The following is a 15074-nucleotide window of genomic DNA, read 5'->3' on the forward strand; positions in this document are numbered from 1 at the left end:
TTTGTGAAAAAGGAATAATGTGTATAGTGGGGCCTTGATGGGGGACGTGGCGGGAATGAGAGAATGAAGAACGAGGAAGGGAGGTCTTGCACCTGCTTTGCCCCTGACCCCTTGAGCAGCCCGCCCTTCTTTTCTGTTTTACTTATTGGGCTTTCTCATCAGTTTTCCTTAAAAAGGCTCCCACCCAAGCGTCTCAAAATCCGCACACCCAGGCCGCACTGCAGACCGATTGAATCAGAGCCTCTGAGGGTGGGACCCAGGCATGGGTAGTTTTTCACAGGTCCCTGGTAATTCTAACACACGGCCAAGGTTGAGAACCACTACCCTACAAGACCAGGTGAGACGGGTCAGTGAGGTGTTGGGATACTCCCGCTGGGGCAGTGCTGTCGGTGGGCCCTCCTGGAATTCTGAAGGGTTGCCTTGCCTGTCCTGGCACGTGAGGTAGTTCCTGGCATGTGAGGTTTTGAGTGTCATGGTTTGGACCCTCAGGGAGGATGCCAGAAGTCCATTACATTTAGCCATTTGTAATTTTTTCCGGAATGTAACTTTGAACTCCAACCTGCCACAAGGCCGGGGCCTGATGGAGTCACTAGGCTGGCACCAGGCCCCCCGATTCCACCCTGAGCAGCACACAGCAACCCTGAGGACGTGATGCAAAGCCCATTTCTTTCTGGGAATCGGTCCCAAAAGGGGGCTAGCTGCTCACTCGTGCTGGTGTTGGAAATGAAGAGAAAGTGACGAGGTTCAAGAGAGCTGTCGTTCCCAGTCAGAAAGAGAGGCTGGGGGCTTCCCTGGTGGCGCAGTGGTTGAGAGTCTGCCTGCCAGTGCAGGGGACACGGGTTCGAGCCCTGGTCTGGGAGGATCCCACGTGCCGCGGAGCGACTGGGCCCGTGAGCCACAACTGCTGAGCCTGCGCGTCTGGAGCCTGTGCTCCGCAACAAGAGAGGCCGCAATGGTGAGGGGCCCGCGCACCACGATGAAGAGTGGCCCCCGCTCGCCGCAACTAGAGAAAGCCCTCGCACAGAAACGAAGACCCAACACAGCCAAAATTAAATAAATTAATTAAAAAAAAAAAAAAAAAAAAGAGAAGCCGGGGTGAGCCAGGAGCCGGCTCGCCTCTGTGCTGTGAGCAGGGAGGGCCCCTGGGGGGTGAACTCCTGGTTGGTCCCTCTGAGCGCCCAGGGGCTCTGGGTTGTCGCGGTCTGTTCTGGGCTGAGGTCCAGCCCTGGGTCTGAAGGACTTTCCAGCTTGTTGCCAGGGTCTCTATGTGATACACAAGTGCACCGTAAATGGGATTTTTGAATGGTTCCCATTCTGCTTCCTTATTTCTGTCTTTAGCCGTGTGGACCGGGGCATCTTTTTAAAAGGATCTGAAAACAAATAGCGTGAGGTGGGTCTCCAGAGGCTCGCTGCTCCCTTTGCTGGTGTTGGGAAAGACGGTGCCGAGATGAATACACAGGGAGCCATGGGAGGCGAGGGCACCCGGGGGTGTTTCTCTAAACCACAAACCAAACGGCCCTGACTTACCTTGGAAAAGCCTCCACAAAGCAGCGAATTGTATAAGTTTTTCGGTGAAATAAAAGCCCAGTTTGTGAACAATGTCCACATCCAATGAGATTCATGGGCCAAGTTTTTCTGAGTTGTCTGTTTCTCCAGCCTTTAGTGGGAGGGGAGCTGGGGGCAGGTGGATGCAAGAGCTGGAGGAAGGAGGGGGGCAGGGCCGGACTAGAGGAGACCAGTGATCCCCGCTGGGTCAGCCTGGAGAGAGCAGTGACCTGGAGCGTCTTCATTCGGGTTCAGCCAGGGGGGCCGGGGGTGTTTGCAACAGCAGCCAGTAAAGAGAGATGCCACCTTTTTCTTCGGCAGTTATCGTGTGAATGTCAGACCCAGATATGTCACCAGGTACAAGACGGTGACACAGTTGGAATGGAGGTGCTGCCCTGGCTTCAGGGGAGGAGACTGCCAAGAAGGTCCCAGAGACCCCGTGAAGACTCCCCGCCCCACACCCGCTCGGCCGAGAAACAGCGTGAAGAAAGCCACAGGTAACTTCTGACTTGTGCTCTGCTTTGCAGGCCGCCACTGCTCCTTCAAACTACAGGATTTATGAGTTACAGTGTCGAGCTTTCCACGGTCTTCCCAAAACACGCATATATGCCTGCAGTAGACACATGGCACACAAATTTATTTGCAGAAGCAGTAGCGATCGGAAGACAGACTTTTAAAAAGTAAATTGCTTTGTTAGGGCCAACTGGTTGTGAAAGCCAAGGCCTTAGAGTGGGAGATGCTGCTGGTCTCAGCCTCGTGTGGCCTGAGGCACAGAAAGAAGAGAGTCAAATGTAATGAGGTAATGATGCTTGGTTTGTTTTTACTTTACTTTTCATGTACAAGCTCCCATAAACCTGAATTTGAAGAAACTAAAATTGTTTCTTTTTCAAAAAAAAAATAGGTAAGTAGAATCATTCTCATTCTGTTTGGGGTGAGATATCTGCAAAGCTAAGCCCCAAGTTAGAAGTATCCAATGAGGCTGTTCTTAAATTTGCTTTTGATTTTTTTTTTAAGTGAAGTAGCACAAACTCAATGAATAGCTTAGAAAGCAATGATAATTGTCACCTTGGCTTTTAAGTGTAACACTAAGAAACTGACTTTTATGGATAAAAATATTTTGACATTTTATTCTACATCACTTTATCTTTCTTCTTTTTTAAAGTTCAGTGAGAAAAACCTAGATTTTCTTATGAGTTAAATGTTTAAGTCGTCTTTAAATGATTATATTTTCCCATGAGGTGTTTTCATTTTTTTTTTTTTTTTGTCTTCATTGGGTCTTCGTTGCTGTGCGCGGGCTTTCTCTAGTTGTGGCGAGCGGGGGCTACTCTTCGTCGCAGGGCGCGGGCTTCTCATTGAGGTGGCTTCTCTTGTTGCAGAGCACGGGCTCTACGCGCATGGGCTTCAGTAGTTGCGGCGTGCAGGCTCAGTAGCTGTGGTGCACGGGCTTAGTTGCTCCGCGGCATATGGGATCTTCCCGGACCAGGGCTTGAGCCTGTGTCCCCTGCATTGGCAGGTGGATTCTTGACCACTGTGCCACCAGGGAAGTCCTGTGTTTTCGGTTTTGAAACTAGTGGTGTTTCCCAATATTGTCCGTAAAACAGATTTTAAAATAATTTTTATTATAAAAGTAATGCATATCTATTACAGAATGTTTATAGGAAAAATATTTAAGTACACATAATCTCACCACCAAATGACAACTACTGTTAACATTTTACTATAGAGCACTATTCTCTTTTCTATTTCTGTGCATACATTTTGTTAAAGAAAAATTCATTCATTCATCCCACAAATATTTATTGAGCTTCTATATCTGCAGGCTCTATACTAGGTTCTTAGGAAAAGAGAAAATCAAAGCAGACACAGTCCCTGACCTCATGGAAGGCAGACACTAGACAAGTAGTGAGGGGGCGTGTTGAATCATAGTGGGCAGTTTATTTCTGTTTTGTTTAGTTTTACTTTTAATTTTATAAAAGTTTAAACATACATGTAGTTTAATGAGTTCAGTAGCTTTATAAGGACTATTAGGAAAAGCACTGATTCCCTTTCTCTCCCACTTTCCCTTCTCAGGGGTAAGTACTTTAAACTCTTTAAAAATTAAAAAAAATTGAAGTATAGATTTACAGTACTATATTAATTATAGGTGTACAACATAGTGATTCAATATTTTTATAGATTATACTTTATTTAAAGTTATTGCAAAATAATGGCTATATTTCCCCGTGTTGTCCTTGTTTCTTATTTATTTTTTACATAGTTTGTACCTCTTAATCCTCTACCTCTATCTTGCCCCTCCCCACTTCCTTCTCCCCACTGGTAACTACCAGTTTGTTCTCTGTATCTGTGAGTTTGTTTCTGTTTTGTTATATACATCTATTTGTTTTATTTTTTTAGATTCCACATATAAATGATAACACAGAGTATTTGTCTTTCTTTGTCTGACTTTTATTTCTCTAAGCATAAAACCCTTCAGATCCACCCATATTGTTGCAAATGGCATTGTTTCATTCTTTTTTATGGCTGAGCAATATCCCATTGTGTACATATACCACATCTTCTTTATCCACTCATCTATCGATGGACACTTAGGTTGCTTAAAAATATGGAATGCTTCACAAATTTACCTATCATCCTTGTGCAGGGACCATGCAAATCTTCTTTGTATCGTTCCAATTTTAGTAAATGTGCTGCTGAAGTGAGCAGTGCTTTAAACTCTTTAGATGGTCTTTTGGAATTTACCTCCACACCCCTTGACTTCTCATTATGGAAGGTGAGGATTTAAGTCCCTTTCATCTAACATGGGGCTCCTATACTGCCATCCTTTCCATTCAGTTATACTGTGTTTTTATCTGTTCAGTATTTATTGGTTACATTGTAGTAGTTATATAATGTTTACAGCTGAGCTCTGTAGTGTACTATGAATATGCTGCCTTTCCTACACTGTTTTTGGATTTCTCTAGAGTTAATAAGTATGTTTTCCTTTGCTTGGTTTTCTATATTTTTATCCCTATTTCAACCCAGACTCTCCACTGGTTATCTACATGTCCCCTCGTTATGTTCAGACACATCGGTTTCATCTTCTTGAAGAAATCTCTCCTAGAGCCTTCTCACCTGCCCCACCTGGACTGGTCATCTGCTTGTCCTTGTTCACAGCTGCCACCCTATGACCTTAACTGACTTCTCTCCCATCCGTTCCCTGCTTCCTGTACCCCCTGCTTGCTCTTTCTCAATGTATTCCCTTGTTTTGGTAGAGCACATCTTCTAGTAGTTTCATGAGAGGATTGCATGGGAGGTAAGCTTTTTGATATTCTGAAAATATTTTCAGAATATCAGGTTGGAAATAATTTTCCTTTAGAATTTTGAAAGCCTCACTCAATTTTCTTCTAGTTTCCAAAAAGGAACGTTCCTACACTGTTGGTGGGAATGTAAATTGGTGCAGCCACTATGGAGAACAATATGGAGATTCCTTAAAAAACTAAAAATTGAGTTACCACATGATCCAGCGATCACACTTTTGGGCATATATCCAGAGAAAACTATAATTTGAAAAGATACATGCACCCCAATGTGCATTGCAGCACTATTTACAATAGCCAAGACATGGAAGCAACCTAAGTGTCCATTGACAGGTGAATGGATAAAGAAGATGTGGTGTGTATATATACAATGGACTATTACTCAGCCATAAAAAGAATGAAATAATGCCATTTGCAGCAACATGGATGGATCTATAGATTATCATACTAAGTGAAGTAAGTCGGACAGAGACAAATATCATATGATATTACTTATATGTGGAATCTAAAAAAATGATACAAATAAACTTATTTGAAAAACAGAAAGAGACTCACAGACATAGAAAACAAACTTACGGTTACCAAAGAAGAAAACTGCGGGGGAGGGATAAATTGGGAATTTGGGATTAATATATACACACTACTATATATAAAATAGATAAACAACAAGGACCTACTACATAGCACATGGAACTATACTCAATATTTTGTAATAACCTATGTGGGAAAAGAACCTGAAAAAGAATATATATACATACATATATATATATATATATATATCTGAATCACTTTGCTGTACACCTGAAACTAACACAACATTGTAAATCAACTGTACTTCAATTAAAAAATATTTTTCTTCTAGTTTCCAATGCACTGTGAAAAAGTCCAAAACCATTCTGATTCCCAATTTTTTATATGTGACTTGGTTGGGGTTTGTTTTGCTTGTTTTTTTTTTTGCCATTTTAGTGGGATTTCAGAAGAGAATGAAAGGAAGTGCTTATCCTCAATCCACTATCATTATAATGAACATACTGTTTTTGGAACTTATTTTTCAACTTAATGAAAAAACACCCATGTCATTAAATATACTACAATATCATCTCATGGCTTCATAGAGTGTGATTGTTTGGACATAATCCTGTACCGTTGGTCACTTAGACTGTTTGCAATTTTTCATTATTATAGATAGTATTTGAATAAGTATTTTTTCCCTGTTAAATTTTTGGATTCATCCTTATTATTTACTAGAATAAATTTCTAGAAGTGTAATTGCAGAGTCAAAAGGATTCTGAGTATTTTGATACATTCGCCAAATTATCCTTCCAAAAAGCTGTAGCAATTCTTATATCCCAGTAGTATATGAAAAAAACATCTGCTTACATCCTGATCTTCCCCCGCTTCTCCGGCCCTTTGAAAAGAATTTCTTTTGCTCAGAACAGCATTTCATTTGTACATGATTCAATGAATTTTATTTCTGGTGTCCTGAGATAGAATACATTTTTCAGTATGGAAAACAAGGTGTTCTTTCTAGTTTTCTCCTTGGGAATTTAGACATCTGAATTCCAGTCTTGGTTTTAACACTATGTCGATTTTAATGAATAATAACTGTTGATATGATCGTCTGCAAAAGTTTAGAGGAGGAAAAAACAATGAACATTAAGCTCAAATATCGACAACATTCTAAATTTACTTCCAGTGTTTGTCAGTGTACATTAATACATTTTATTTCATTGTAATCTATGTTGTGTGTGACTTTTTCCACTTTACACGATAGGTCTCAGTATCGTCTGTAGGCTTGTCGATGGTATTCTAGTATTCCTTGTATTCTGTGTTCAAGGGCGTGGTTTGCCACTTATTCTCCTAGTGCCTCAGATTTAAAAAAAAAAATAAATTCATTTATTTATTTTTGGCTGCGTTGGGTCTTCATTGCTGTGTGCGGGCTTTCTCTAGTTGCGGTGAGCGGGGGCTACTCTTTGTTGGGGTGCGCGGGCTTCTCATTGCAGTGGCTTCTCTTGTTACAGCGCATGGACTCTGGGCACGTGAGCTTCAGTAGTTGTGGCACACGGGCTCAGCAGTTGTGGCTCGCAGGCTCTGGAGCACAGGCTCAGTAGTTGTGGCGTACGGGCTTAGCTTCTCTGCAGCATGTGGGATCTTCCCGGACCAGGGCTCGAACCTGTGTTCCCTGCATTGGCAGGCAGATTCTTAACCACTGCACCACCAGGGAAGTCCAGTGCCTCAGATTCTGATAACCTGCTTTTTGTTTAATTTATCTCTCTCTCTGTACGTTAGTTTATTTTCATTTTATGACTCATCACAATTATTTTATAATAATTTTTTTCTTTTGGACTGTTTCCTTGCAGGGTACATTTCTTAAAGTACGATTATCAAAATTTGAATGTTTGGGGAATTCCTTGGCGGTCCAGTGGTTAGGACTCTGTGCTTCCACTGCACAGGGCACGGGTTGGATCCCTGGTCCCGGAACTAGAATCCAGCAAGCCACGTGGGGCTTGGCCAAAAAAAATTCAATGTTTGTATTCTTTGACTTAGTGACTCTCACTACTTAGGGCCATGTAGCTCTGTTGTTGGGAGATGCCAGTAGACTCTGTTGCTTTATCTCTCATTTGCTGTTAGTTTCCCCAGCTGCATGACAGCACTGAACAATGTCTATGAGAGTCTTTTAGCACAGGGATGCTATTAAAAGTAAGCAAACATTTAGGGGTTGCTTGGAGGGTAACTTGTTGCTCGTGTGATATCATACCACCCAACTGCTAATGGGTGGATCTCAAGTGGGTTCTTGTGGTTTTACAGAATGCAGTCAACTGTCCGGGTGTGGGTGCAGTTACTAATGTGGGAATGATGTGTGTTCATATGATAACACAAATAAAGAATATCTCCCTTCAGGGTGAAAGAGGCCATTGAGTATCTATTATGTGCCATGTAAATATCCTCTTAACAACCCAAGAGGGAAGATAGTACCTATTCTTCATAGATGAGGGGATTATAGTTCACAGAAGTGAGTTAACCTGCTCGAGGGCAGACTGTAAACAGCAGAGCCAGAATGCCCCTGGAGGTCTATTTTACTTAAAGCCCATAGTCTTTTCTACTCTAGCACAAAAATTACCTGCAGTGAGAAGGGAGCTGTAAGTGAATCCCATGAATACCCTGTTTATTGTCTTTGCAGAAACTGGGTAAAGGTAGAAAATGTTAAGTCATGTCCAACTCTTTCTTTGTAACAGACAATGAACCAAGCCGAGTCTCAGAGCCTGAGAAGACTTTGTCACCAACTCCTGCAGCAGAACTAAGTCGGACCGTAGATCTAAAACAGGGGCCCCTAGAACTTCAGGAAAAGAAAATCCAGGTGCTTGAGGAGAAGGTTCTCCGACTCACAAGGACAGTTCTTGATCTCCAGTCTTCCATTGCTGGAGTGAATGAAAACCTCAAACACTCCATTCAGGATGATGCCAGCAAAATGCTGGCATCGTGGCTCAGTAACCTGCACCCCCAGCCAGTGCCTGACAGCGCCATTGGTGGAGAACCAGAAATGGTCCAGCTTCCTGGTGTCCTCAACAATAAGGAGTCTGGCATGAAGGACATCAAGTCTGAATTGGCTGAAGTCAAGGATGCTCTGAAGACCAAGAGTAGCAAGCTGGAAGAGCTGGATGGGAAAGTGAAGGGCTATGAAGGGCAGCTCAAACAGCTCCAGGAGGCGGCCCAGGGCCCTACGGTCACCATGACGACCAATGAGCTCTACCAAGCGTATGTCGATAGTCAGATTGATGCCCTGAGAGAGGAGCTCATGGAGGGAATGGACAGGAAGCTGGCTGATCTGAAGAACTCGTGTGAGTATAAGCTCATTGGTCTCCAGCAGCACTGTGATGACTATGGGAGCAGCTACCTGGGAGTGATCGAGCTTATAGGAGAGAAGGAAACCAACCTGAGAAAAGAAATCAGTGACCTTCGAGCCCGGGTCCAAGACCCTTCGACCAGGGAAAATTGCTGTGACGGTGCCAAGCATGGTGACTTTGGGCAACAGATCAAGATGTTAGACCAGAAAATTGAAAGAGTTGCTGAAGCGACCAGAATGCTGAACGGACGACTAGACAATGAGTTTGACCGCCTCGTAGTTCCAGAGCCGGATGTGGACTTTGATGCCAGATGGAATGAACTGGATGCAAGGATCAACGTGACAGAGAAGAACGCGGAGGAACACTGCTTTTATATTGAAGAAACCCTCCGGGGGACCATCAGTGGGGAGGTAGATGACTTGAAGCAGCTTCTTGATCAGAAAATCCAGTCTCTGGAGGAGCGGCTGGGGCGCGCTCTCCTGGCGATGGCCAATGGCTCGGAGGCAGAACTCGCTCCCCCAGCGTCAGCCCCGCCTGGTGGGTCGGGGGCTGGGAACGAGCAGGTCTTGGTGGAGTTAAACCACCTGAAGGGCAAAGTGCAAGTGGTGGAGGATATGTGCCTACAGAATTTCCAGGGAGAGCCTCGTGGGAGAGAAGATACTTTGCGAAAAGGAGACGACTCCTCAGAAGGTGACCCTTTGAGCCTTTTGAAATCTCTAAATGACACAATGCATAGGAAGTTTCAAGAAACCGAGCGTAGCATCCAGAGACTTCAACAGGATTTTAGTTTTCTTTATTCTCAACTAAACCGCACAGAAGACCACGTGAGTCATCTTCATAATGAGCTGAGCAGTGGTAGAGAAGGTAAAAAGGCTGCAGGACGTGGGTCTTCTAAGGGGGGTGAGCCCCTCCCGTCTCCCCCGGCCGCCTCGGTGCATTGCTGCGACCAGCTGGAGGAGAGGTGGCAGCGGCTGCAGGGCCAGGTCCTCGCCGAGCTGGACACTTGTAAGGAGAAGACACACGGGGTCCAGAGGGGGGTCTCCGTGGTGGAGGACAGGTTGTCTCATATGGAGAAAACCTGCAGCAAACTGGACTCCATCTCAGGAAGTCTTCAGAAAATCAAGGAAGGGCTCAACAAGCATGTCAGCAGCCTCTGGAGTTGTGTCAGGCAGATGAACGGGACGCTCCAGACACATTCCAGAGACATCTCTGGCCTGAAGAATTCAGTCCAGCAGTTCTATAGCCATGTTTTCCAGATTTCTACTGACTTGCAAGATCTGATCAGATTTCGACCATCGGCAAGTAAGTGGACCTTTACAATTCCATTTCTTATAATTGTTTGCAACACGTATTATGCTCGATTTGGGATGGTTTGTGGAATTAACTACATCACTGCTAACCAAAGTGTGCTTCATAGATGGGGGCCAGTTTGTGAATCGTTTGGTGCTGGGTAAAATTAAGGCAAATACCAACAGTGAGAGAAAGTATTTAGAAACTTTTAACGTAATTTGACATCACCGTAGCATTCAAGCACACGATCTGTGCATTTTGCAAATTATCAGCCGACAGCAAATTGAAAAATGCAAAAGGAAAACTGGTCCTTCCCCACAGGTAGGTGGTAGAAGGTTGATCTATACTATCATGTCTGTGAGCTTAGAGTCGGGGTCAGATTTGTGGCATAGCAGCTTGGGGCGGTGGATATGTTGTCTTGTTTTCTACTCAGGGAGTCTCCTGTGTGTGTATCCATTCACCTCTGCGTGAGCATCACTTCTGTTTGCTGGTGTCGTTAGAATCTCTGTCATTATCATGACAGAGCATCCTTGTTGAGCATCCTCTTGTTCCCTAAAATCTAGGGCCTACATGATGGCAGGTAGAATGCGTTGTATTCCTTTCCAAAGACAGAGACAGGACCGTGGACAAAAGCACTTTAGGGGCAGTAACTGTTTAAAGCCCCATAGTCTCCAGAACAGGGACACTCATAAGTTGCGCTTAGGGCAACGCTGGCTGCACGTGACACACTCGACAAATGTTTGTTGAATGAATGAATGAATGAATGAATTGAATGAATGAATGGTCCCTTAATAGTACTGAGTGATATATTCAAGTTAATTTCTGTTATTTGGGGGTTCAGCACATCATCCCTGAAGGATAGAGCATGCCTTGTACCTGGATTCAGTAGCCTCAGTACTGAGCCAGCCTTTTCTAATGGACGCGGGAGGGATGAGCGGGGAGCTCACATTTATTGAGCGCTTTTTATTTGAATCAGCACCGGCCTAGTCCCCTCAGGGATGTGTTCCAAGGTCGCACAGCTGGGAAGCGGTGGAGGTGGGGTGAGGACCCCAGGCGCTGTCCTCCAGGCCTGCACACATCTCCCCTATGTCTCCCAGAGATGAACGCACACTTACTGGGTCCATGAGGACTTGGGGAGGGCCAGCCATGTGCCCGAAAGGACCCGACTTCCTGACCAATCCTGTCTTCTTTGTTGGCCTTTATCACATTTCCACCTTGCTCAGCTCCAGGTGACAAAGGCCCTTACCTGTTGATGCAAGTTCCTGGCCTGGTGTGAGCTTATAGAATTTTAGGATCGGGTCCCAGCTGAGACTTACAGCCTGAGAAGGGGAGGCTGGAGCAGGAGAAGCAGACGAGCCCTGGCCTGGCCGGGGAGAGCCAGGGCCTGGTCCCCAGGAGGCGGGAGGGTCCCAGGTGGTGGGTGGGAAGTGCTTTGAACCTTCCCAGAGATAAGGAGTTTGTAGATAAGGAATTACCCAGGCAGTCCCGATATTTATAACCCTCCCCCTCCCCTCCCCCCAGGCCCATGCAGCTCCCCTATCTCTGGAATGTTGGGTAAAGGTCACAGGACTATGTGTGTACATAGAATGATTGTCCCTCATGGTGACAGTTCTGTCTGGACTGTGCTTTATAACAACAGATTGAACCAGATATTTCCAGTTGATTTGCAGCTCCCAGGCAGTGTGGCAAGCTGTGTTAACTCCTTCACGCTTGGCTGTGAAAGGAGGGGTCGGGGGTGAGTGCCTTTAAAGAGAATGTGGCTTCCAAAAGATGATCCTTTTGGAATGAATTCATTGTTGTGAGTGTAGAAAGCATGGATTTCCGAGAATTTCATTGATTGAAAAGAGACAAACAGGCAGAGTCTATCCATCCTTGCGGTGCATCCAGGTCTAGGAGAACCTGAGCCTGAGAGGTCTGTGGGTGAATCTGGAGTTCAGGTCACATGGACCAAATAAGAGTCAACAGTACAGGGGCTTCCCTGGTGGCGCAGTGGTTAAGAATCCGCCTGCCAGTGCAGGGGACACAGGTTCAAGCCCCAGTCCGGGAAGATCCCAAATGCTGCGCCACAACTACTGAGCCTGTGCTCTAGAGCCCGCGAGCCACAACTACTGAGCCCACGCGCCTAGAGCCCGTGCTCCGCAACAAGAGAAGCCACCACAATGAGAAGCCCGTGCACCGCAACAAAGAGTGGCCCCCACTTGCCGCAACTAGAGAAAGCCCGGGCGCAGCAATGAAGACCCAACACAGCCAAAAAAAAAAAAAAAAAGTCAACAGTACATTTATTGAGCACCTACTATGTGCAGGGCTCTGTGAGGGGTGCAGAGGTGAGTAGCACGACCCTCACCCTCCAGGCGTTTTCAGTCACGGGGGTAACGACATGCACCAGTCTGCAGAGAGGATGAATGAGGTGGTGTGTCAAGGCCCAGTGAGTGGTGTCAGGGTTTATCCTTTTAGTTCATTGGATCTTACTGAACCCGTACTTTGTGGGAGTAATGAGCTATGTCTGTGGAGTATGTGGATGTGTGACAGTGTGTGTGACAGTGACATTCTGAGGGGAAACAGGCAGACAGAGATGGGCACAGGCACATGGCCACTGTGGAAGTCAGGGAGGACTTCTCGGAGGAGGGAGCCTTCAACGATGAGGAGGTTGAGAGTTCAGAGGCTGGTGGGGTGAAGGGTAAGGTGGAGTGATGAGAGAAGCTTCTGGAAGGAGGCGTTACTGGAGCTCATACTGAGGGGTGGGTAGGGTTCAGCAAAGCAGGAGGGGAGGACATACCTGCTGAGGAGTTGTGTGAATGGGCCCGTTATTTACTGCTGTGTGACAGCCTACCCCAAATCTTGGTGGCTTAAAACAGCAAAGCTCTATCGTTTTCCATTATCCTGCGGGTCAGGAAACTGGCTTGGCCGTTCTTCTGCTCCATTTGGTGTCAGCGTGAGTCACTTGCTCAGCTGCAGTCAGGGGGCTGGTGGGCCCAGCTGGGCTGGAAGGTCCAGGCAGACGGGTCATGTGTCCGGTGCCTCAGGGGTCCCTCCGCAGGGCCATCCTCTGTCTCTTCATGTGGCTGACTTGGGCCTCCTCACAGCAGGTGGTCTCGGGTAGTCAGACTTATCACATGGTGAAAGCGGAAGCCTCTTCCAGGCGAGGCCCGGAGCTGGCATGGTGTCCCTTCTGCCACATTCCATTGGTCAAGGCAAGGTGATGCGGCTGGTGGGCGACGGGAGAGAGGGAATATTAACGATAGTCGTCATCTCTCCCACTGCGAGCCAAGGTCCAGAGCTGAGAATGCAGGATGTAGCCACCAGAAGCCACGTTGCTGGGCCAGGGACTCACACTCTGCTGTTTCTACTGCCCTGTTCACAGACCCCATTCTTTTCTTTAGAAGCACCCGGAGGGGGCGGAACTACCCACAAGGCAGCCGGGGGAGCAGAAGGGGCTTCAGCTGGCGCTCAGATAGATCCGAGTCTCTTTGTTACCTGCCACCCCCCGCATCGTTGGTGCAGATGTTCTTCCCTGGGGTTTAAAAGAGATTCTTGAGATTTTTTTGAAAATTAATTTTTATTGGAGTAGAGTTGATTTACAATGTTGTGTTAGTTTCTGCTGTACAGCAAAGTGAATCAGTTATACATATACACATATCCACTCTTTTTTAGATTCTTTTCCATATAGGTCATTACAGAGTATTGAATAGAATTCCCTGTGCTATACAGTAGGTTCTTATTACTTATCTATTTTATTTTATATACAGTAGTGTGTATGTGTCAATCCCAATCTCCCAATTTATCCCTCTGATTCTTGAGATTATATACAAATGTTTGGTTACTTTTTTGGACGAAAGGCCCGTGCCTGTCATCTAGGACTCAGAGCACTGCCTAACTTCTTCTTTTTTTTTTTTTGGTTAATTAATTAATTAATTAATGTATTTATTTTTGACTGCTTTGGTTCTTCGTTGCTGTGTGCAACTTTCTCTAGTTGTGGCGAGCGGGGGCTACTCTTCGTTGCGGCGCATGGGTTTCTCATTGTGGTGGCTTCTCTTGTTGCAGAGCATGGGCTCTAGGCACGTGGGCTTCAGTAGTTGCGGCATGCGGGCTCAGTAGTTGTGGCACACGGGCTTAATTGCTCCGTGGCATGTGGGATCTTCCCGCACCAGGGCTCGAACCTGTGTCCCCTGCATTGGCAGGCGGATTCTTAACCACTGCACCACCAGGGAAGCCCAGCACTGCCTAACTTCTAAAAGGTGAAGAACCACTGTATTTTCATGACTGTCTCACCTTACGCTCTGTGACGTGGGTGTGACACCCCTCTCCTGGGCCCCATATGCCCCACCCCTTCATTTATATAGTCATTCATTCAACAGATACTTACTGAGTCATGTCCTAGGGCTGGCGTTTCAGCCCTGAAGGACCTTACACTCTAGTGCGTAAGACACATAATGCACAGCCCAGCAAATGAAGATCTGATTTCAGCTGGCGATCAGTGTGTGGGGAAAGACCCAACAGAGAAGGTGATAGAGGATGGGGGACTTTGTATTTTAGATCAGAGGTCGGGGAGGGTTGCTCAGTGGAGATGACATTTGAGCAGAGACATGAATAAGACGAGGGAGCGAGCCCTGCAGAGATCTGTGTTCCCGGCAGAGGGAAAAGCATGTTCAAAGGCCCTGAGGCAGGAATGTGTTTTTCCTGACTGAGGACTCAGAATGCCAGTTTGATCAGGTCTGTGAGCAAGGGGGAAAGTCATAGGCAGTGAGGTCAGGGAGTAGGAATCAGATGAGGTGGGATTTTATAGGCTGTGATAACGGATTTGGATTTTAAGTATCATGAGAAACTCTTGGAGAATTTAGAGCCAGGAAGTGATTATTATTTCCCAGGTTTGCAATCCCAGCTACTCTACGCATTCTTTGTGACTTTGGGCAAGTTATTTATCTACTTAATGCCTCACTTTCTACACCTGTTAATTGGAGAGAATCATGATAACAATAATACCTCAAAAAGTTAGTATGAGGATTAATATACCTAACTAGTGGAGTATTAAATAGTGCCTGGCACTTGGTAATCCCTCAATAAATACCAGCTGTGATGGCGGCCCTCTGTCCCCCGTGGT

At 45.8% G+C, this 15074-nt stretch overlaps 1 protein-coding gene across 1 annotated transcript in view; it reads left to right on the plus strand.

The window, feature by feature from the left end:
• EMILIN2 (elastin microfibril interfacer 2) overlaps positions 1–15074 on the plus strand; it is a 54025-nt gene that overhangs the window by 22845 nt on the left and 16106 nt on the right. Inside the window, exons 3-4 of the mRNA XM_082353513.1 lie at positions 1867–2042; positions 8078–9988. Of these exons, the coding sequence (XP_082209639.1) occupies positions 1867–2042; positions 8078–9988 (2087 nt within the window). The remainder of the gene's footprint in view (positions 1–1866; positions 2043–8077; positions 9989–15074) is intronic.

This window comes from Balaenoptera borealis (genome assembly GCF_965194805.1).
Source record: "Balaenoptera borealis genome assembly, chromosome: 14".
NCBI classification, from domain to species: domain Eukaryota; kingdom Metazoa; phylum Chordata; class Mammalia; order Artiodactyla; family Balaenopteridae; genus Balaenoptera; species Balaenoptera borealis.